This window comes from Cryptotermes secundus, unplaced genomic scaffold, assembly GCF_002891405.2.
Source record: "Cryptotermes secundus unplaced genomic scaffold, Csec_1.0 scaffold156, whole genome shotgun sequence".
In the NCBI taxonomy this organism is placed as follows: Eukaryota; Metazoa; Arthropoda; class Insecta; order Blattodea; family Kalotermitidae; genus Cryptotermes; species Cryptotermes secundus.
The window spans coordinates 962,546-970,240 of record NW_019727089.1 but is presented as its reverse complement, the minus strand read 5'-3'; the positions used below and the strand labels follow the sequence as shown (position 1 = coordinate 970,240).

The window sequence follows — 7,695 nt, the reverse complement described above, 5'->3', positions numbered from 1 at the left end:
TAACGGCTACAATTAATTATCACAATATCACGGGTTTCCACACTTTACAAACCCTACAACAAGATCTCTTAACACGATCGTCACTTTTCTTCACGTACTACTAACGCGGGAGCTATACAAGTCTCCCTTAAATACACACTCCGGGTATAACCGTACTACAGCAATCACTATGTCTGGAAAGCACACAATAAATCTTCCGCTCGCTGACTTCTTCGTTATCGCACACTCGCAGGCTGCTATGTTTCAACTGATGATCACACTGCTGTAGAGTCCGCTTATATAGCCTTGCGCTATTGCTAGTGTGACGTGGCGTATAGCATAGGACGCTGCTGCTAGCATGACATCACCGCTGTTGATTAGCATTGCGTAGTTGCCAGGTTACGGGGCTCGGCTATCTTCGGCTCCGCTCGGCTCTCTTCGGCTCCGCTCGTGACGTCACCGCGCGTTGCGCATTGCGGGGTTACCGCTGAGGGGTGGGAGGGGAGCGCTGACTCACCCGCCGCGTCACTGCTGGTGTGGGGGGGGCGCGGATTTCGCAACATGTCACAGTATTGTTACTACGTGATCAGCAAAAACCTCTGAGAGAGAGAGCCGAAGGCTAACCCCAAGATGACGCCGAGAGGGTGTTGGTCGGTGGTGTGCTTCAGTATCGTCCTCACAAGTGAGTGGAACTACTCCGTATAGCCATGGACATTGAGCATGATAGTATTAAAATGTAAACCCCCAGGGATTTAGGAAGAATAATAGATGGACCAGGCTTAGGAAGGAAAGAAAGAAATTGAAAGGTCTAGAAAACCCGGAGCCGGGTGAAATAAGTGTAACTACTTCCGACCAAAGGAGTATGTATCTAAGTGTAATCTACCCGACAAACGAAGGCAGTGACTGTGTGTATATATGTATATAGGGTTAGACGAATAGAATAGAATAGGAAGAAATGTGTAAAGTCAATGGAACTCTCATCCTTCACAGCACGCACCTTCCCTTGTGGATCCTGCATCCACTCTAGCATCTCCGAAGAACAGCGGACCCGAGCCAAAGTTGCAGATGTTTAAGTGGTTAACGAGTTACTTAGCCCCCCCTTTTATGACAGAACAAATTGGTGGCAGCGGTGTGATTAGCCAACGAAGAGTTGGCTGACGAAATAATTTAGTATTTTCTTTAACCTCCCCTGTCATCATAGCATTACACATGCAATCTCATTCAACTCTGTTTTCTCTCTGATGATATTATGAGTACTTTCAAATTGACTATAACATTGCCACATACTTTTCAGCCTGTGTCCTTTCATTACAAGGAAAATGCCTATGGTAACATCATATTCGTGTGTCTGTTCCTCCATGTGTATATTTGTTTGTCTGCATACCTTTCAAACTGATGGATGAATTTTATGAGTCTTGTTATAAACATCGTGACACTGGGGGATACTCCATACCTGAAATTTGTAATTGCTTACTGTTAACTAATAACATGGAAGTTGCATGATTTTCCTATTTTCATGTAACACTTGTGCCTTCGAAGATGAAACTACATGGAATCAAAAAGCGATTTTCCTTGTTTGGGTCCTACATGTTCAAACTAAAAAATGGTGATGTCGTGAACCTCTAGGTTATGTCTGACAATTGAAGGAGAAAGACATTATGGACAAATATAAAAGTGAACTGTATAATTACTAACTGATAATGCCTGCTATCCTCTCTGTGGGCATGAATGAATCAGGGAATTAAAACAAGACAAATACAAGTAAGTAAACAAACAATGGAGAAGTTTGACATGAAGAGAAACAGTCTCAAGGAACTAAATAAGATGGAAGGTAAAGAATAGCATCTTTGAATGGTAATTATTTAAGAATTATTCCATGAAGACATGGGGGAGTGTAGGTATAGCACCAGCATTCTTGATTTTGGTACTAGATAGAGGTAAGTGGTCAGCTTCCACCCTGGTCAAAGAGCCCTTGGTATCCATTGGACAGGAGGTTGGTTGGGACCCAGAGTCAGTCTGGATGCTGTGGAGTAGAGAAAGATCTCTCGCCTCTGCCAGGAATTGAATCCTGACTGTGCAGCCAATACTATTCTGACCAATCTATCCCAGTTCCCCAAATAGTTTCATAGCTTTAGAAAATTAAGGTGGTGGCAGCGGCGTGGGTAGTGAAGGTGGCAGTGGCAGTGGTGGTGGTCTTGATGATGGTGATGATGATGATGATGATGATGATGTGAACAAGGCTAAGGAAACAACTGAACAGAGCACAAAAACTTCAACCGAAGACAGTCTAGGCTACCATGAACTGAAGCAGCATAAGCAGTAGTTTAACAAAGGATATGCAAAAGTATTACATCTAAAAAAACAAGCCAATTTGCAATGCATGTAGAATCCAAGCCATATAAATGGGGATAATCTGAAAAATGTAAGATGTGAAGCTAGCAGACATTTCCAGAAGAGGAAGAGGGAATATGTAAAAGAAAATATTATTGAACTTGCCACACAACAAGAATATTAGAAATTTATACAAAGGAATAAATTAATTTTAGAGTGGTTTCTAACCTAGAATTAACTGGCAAAAATCCAGTAATTCCAAGTGTTATACACTATTATCAGAATTGTTTAGAATCTAGAAAGTAAGCATTGTAAGTGTGTGAACTTCTTGTCATCTTCCATTTGTCTTGAGTATCTGGAAAAGTTTATGATTTGCTGCATGGCATACTTACCTCTTGTTATAATTGGGGTTTCATTTTCCTTCAATCTTCTGAGTCCATCATTTCTTGAGCCACACAGCGCCAGAAATATGAGACCAAGAGACCCAAGTCTATGAAAGAGAGATATAAAGCAATATACACAAAAACATTGGGGTTTTCATTGCACATTGGGAGATTTTCATTGTCTGTGTACACTTTACATCAAATGCTACATAAGAATTATATGTCAGTATTAATTTTCACATTACTTGAGACCTTGTTTTGAACACATTTAAATTACAGTAATTTTTTTAGTTTTTGAGCACTTTTCAATAGAGTGTATCGAATGTATGAATGAAGGGGTGTGTCTGTGATCTCTAAACAATGAATGAATTCAGAATAATTTCTTCATCGTAAATGTCTTCAAACTAATTTCTTTTTTGTTACTACAGGTCAGTTATAATTCTTATTCTACATTAAGTGCAAATCAAACTTTATCAAGTTTCTCAGTAACAGTTCATCATTCAAAAAACTGATATATGACCTAAGCACTGATGTTCTCAAGATCTGTAACATTCATTTGATATATTTTTAAATCTGAGTACTTATAAAAATAAGAGGAATGTAATTCATGTGTAATTTTTTTTAATTCACATAGTGGGGGGTGGAGTCCAGTTGGGTACCCTCGGCACAGCGGCCACCTGCCCCGGGTGATTACGATGGAGAATTTTGTGGAATGAAGATTGGCAGGGGAAATCGAAGTGCTCGGAGAAAACCTATCCCAGCGCCACTTTGTCCACCACAAATCCCACTTGACCAGACCCGGGTTTGAACCCGGGCAGCCGTGGTGGGAAGCCAGTGACTAACCGCGTGAGCTATGGCGCGTCCTAATTCATGTGTAACACATGGTGCCATGTGTATAGTGACTGAGTTTATGATTTCATACAGTGTTATACCTGCAATACTGCTTACTCCAAGAACATTAGATTTATATGTGCAATAAATTAAAATAACAAAGAATGATGGATATGAAATACAAGCAACATTTGGCAAGTATATGTAATAGGAACCGCTGTCATCTTCCTGTTGTGTTAACTCACACTGTAAAAAAATGAGCTGCATTGTATGGAGGCCCGTGTTTGGACTGGCATTTCTGCTGATCCAGCTCCACTTCAGCTGTGACACCAAGTTTCCTTGCTGCATCATTAAGGGAATCTTCAAATCCTTTACTGATGTCTGAAACTGAGGACTGTGCTGGTACACATAACCCCACATATAACAGATCTCGACGGAAGTGGGTCTGGAGTTTGCTGACTTCCTGTGGTTGCATAAATTGCTTAGAGAGAGACACATTTACGATTCTGAAATTATGACATACACCAACACTCACAATCATACGAAGGCTAATGTATATAGATATAAGTAATTAAGTCTCTAACAAGGGCAGCACCATAGCTCAAGTGGTTAGTTGCTGGCTTTCCACTGCGTCGGCCCGGGTTCGATCCCAGGTATGGTCAAGTGGGATTTGTGGTGGACAAAGTGGCACTGGGGCAGGTTTTCTTCAAGTACTTCGGTTTCCCCTGCCAATTTTCATTCCACCAATTGCTGCACAATCACCCTCACCTATCATCTGGGGTTGGTACAATAGGCCAGAAGTGGCTGCAGTACAAGGGACTTATTCCAACCCCACTAGCAATAAGAAAATCACTAAGAAATTATCTAACTAAATAACAGGTTCTTATATGTAGTCTGGCATAAATCTCAACTGTACAAAACTTCCTACACAGTGGGGATACTCCTCGTGTAATACTTTCAATGGCTCACAAAAAACACTAGTACATATTCTGAAATTTTTAAGAATAATTATAGGCAAATGCTTCCTTATAGTGACAATAAAAACATACGCTTCATTTATATATGGTGCATTGTGTCTGTGTAAATCTTGTGACATGATTTAGACTATGTGCCATGGTGACCACAGGAGGTTTGACAATGCTTTTAACTGTGAACACTAACAGGAACTAACAGCTACTGCTCTCCGCATTCCAAGCCATTGAACTGCTCTGAAGATGGAGGCGCTACGTTCCTCCGAAACGTCGGCCAAAACGAAGAATACACGGTGCCTAAACCCAGAAGACGACTTTCTTCACTAACAGGAATTGTTATTATAGTAGCAACTTTCTCAAAATAAGTGAGTTATTTGCAGGTATTATAGTAAGACAGAGGCTATGAGTTGTGTCATTACATACTTATTTTTGGAACATACCAGGCAATATATTCTGTTGGTTGATAACAGTATCATAGTTAATTCCTCCTTTATTCTACAATCCTAGATGTCTGATATCATGCCATCCTATTTGAATTTCAAACCTACTTTGGAAATTTTTCCATTATCTAGAATACAATAGGGAACATATGGGGAAGATGTTACCTGGGCTATCTTCTGTTCTGAGAACAATAGTAATGGTGGCAAGAAATCATTATTTTTAGGCATAACAACTTCAGGAGGACAAAACATGGCCCAATCACTATGGATCTGTCAGAAGTAATTCCTTTTGCCCAAGAGAATATGCCACATGCATGCCTATTCTTCGATGCATGGGCTGGGATTCCGTTAGGGTGACTTGTCTCTTGGGTCCAGGATACCAATAAATAGGATCATCATAAGTTCTTTTTGCATCTGCGCAAAAAGAACTGTACCAAAAAACTGACGTTAACTACATTCTTAGATTAAGATCGATCAGATTATGATGTGAGGTTCTCACAGTGATGGTTACAAATAGAGTAGCTCTTAAATACGTATAACAGACTACGCGGCTTTGTATCCCAGACGACAGTACTCTTCAGATTACGTCTGGTTATGTTAGGTTAGGTTAGGGTAATCAAGAACGTCACTCTTTTGTAACCCAAACACGCAATACATGCTCATACTATCTGTATACACGGCACGCTTCTTTCATGGGTTGAAAAGTATCGTAAATATACAGCAGGCGAAAGGATGCGAAAGAACATAGTTGTTTGAATGTTTCGGAACCCTTTTTGCCGTTCGGTGACTATCTACAATGTAAGGAACGTTTGCATTCGGTATCTCGAATAACGGAAAAAGGACCCCAACTTTAAGCACTATAAGAAGACCATAGCTACTTGCGATGTAGATATATGCCAGTAAAATTTCTAACTACATAATAACTAACCCACCTCAACATACTTCTTATTAATATTAAATTGCAGCATCCTGTTGCACTGCATAGAATTGACTTCGAGTTCCGCTTGTTTGCCGTCTATGTGCAATGTCGGTTAATATTCTCTCGCCTGCTCTTCATTGTCACTACAGGTTTCTGCCTAACCGGGCGTCATCAGGTGTACACGATGTGCTGCTCACTGTGGAACGGCTCTGCTTCTCTTACGTAGAGCAGCAGATTCCCCCAGTAATTTCACGCTACTCATAATATTACACCAAATCCTAGTACAGACACACCAGGACCACGAACGCCTAGGCTGGGGCCACACGAACGCACGAAGTGCGTCCGTTGCAACGAGAGCACTTTATGACGGACGTTGCTGAGGACACCACACAGTTGTAGAATGCGGTGCGTAGTATTTTGTCTGCAACGGAGCCAGAAGAAAGCGTAGCATTCGCCTCTCTTGTTTATTTATACAATCACCAAAACATTTCTTATCCAAACATCTGAAACTCAAAAGATCTTTCATATGACGTCTACCTCGCCACGACTCGGAAACTAAACATTTTAAATCAGAGCTAAAGAAATATCTGCATGCTCATTCCTTCTACTCTGTAGACGAATACCTCAATGTAAATAGAGAATAATGTAGAATTAAGCTATATTAGTTTAAGATAAAATTACTTGTACCAGTAGGTACTGTTTTGACTTGTTCTATATCCAAAGGTATTAACCTGCTTAGGGTTTATGGAATGCAAATAAATTCAATTAAAGAAAACTTCATTTCCATTATTTCTCTCACAATATGACCACTCGTCGGCTCCTTCTTCCAACTAGAACTCAGCCATCAGGATTAGAACCAGGAACTAGTCCGACCAAAACTGGAGTTCTTTTCAACATAACCAGAACTAGGCCACACATTCCTCAATGATTGAAATTAGCTCTATCTAAGGGGCCCAACTGAGTAGGTGTCTTCTCCCCTTTCACATGAAGACGGAAACAGATTCACTTTGCGAAACGTCGTGTTTTCTATTCTCTAGAATACCGGGCGGTGGAAAGAGTCCCAAAACCCAGTAATTTTGTGTCTCATAATCCTGTGACTAGAGCCACTGGTACTTTTATGCGTCAATCAATATCTGATTCATTCTTAAAATGGCACGGTAAAGTTGTCCCTTTGCTTAGCTAATCGAGCACTACGCCATGAAGACGTATGGGAGAGTGGATGTACTGATACACGTTTTCTTGACCTCGGCACTAGTTGGAGGTGAGTGGTCAGCTTCACGCTCCTTCCGCTTTACCCCTGGAGAAAGAGCCACCGGTCGCCTTTGGATAGGGCGCCAGAGCCGGTCTGGACGACGTGAAGAAGAGAATTGTTTCATTTTGAATTGTTTCACTTTTGGTCCGTTACACTATCAATCACAAAGTTAACAGAAAGTCCGTCGAGTGTAACAATTTGTAGGTCACTTCTTTATCACTTCTGCCTTACATGTTTCGGTTAGACACAACCATCATCAGAGGCACTTAGTACAATTAAGAAAACACTGTCGTTGTTTAAGATGTACACAGTTATGTTTGTTGTGTGGACACTGCTACAATATGTCGACGTGTAAAAGCACAACACTTGCTAGGATAGTTGAATGCACTATCAATTCTCACCTTCCATCCGAAACTGCCCTCAAGTTAAAACGCCAATGTTAAAATATTTAAAAAATTTAAAACATTTGATGTGAAATGTTAAGCTCCTCCTTGTTAATTTATCCCGAAGATGGGAGATGTCAGCTTGAGGTTGTATGGCTGCAAAGATATTGTATTATATTAGGTTTTATATATTATTATATATTTAT

The 7,695-nt window shown here is 40.5% G+C and overlaps 1 protein-coding gene across 1 annotated transcript in view; it reads right to left on the bottom strand.

Moving 5' to 3' along the window:
* Positions 1-1,361: 1,361 nt before the first annotated feature.
* The window catches only part of LOC111864298, a 22,036-nt gene continuing 15,702 nt past the window's right edge, over positions 1,362-7,695 (bottom strand). The window contains exons 4-6 of the mRNA XM_023851439.2: positions 3,770-3,987; positions 2,703-2,800; positions 1,362-1,432 (exon numbers count right to left, since the gene is read on the bottom strand). Coding sequence (XP_023707207.2) covers positions 1,398-1,432; positions 2,703-2,800; positions 3,770-3,987 — 351 coding nt within the window. The 3' untranslated portion in view covers positions 1,362-1,397. The remainder of the gene's footprint in view (positions 1,433-2,702; positions 2,801-3,769; positions 3,988-7,695) is intronic.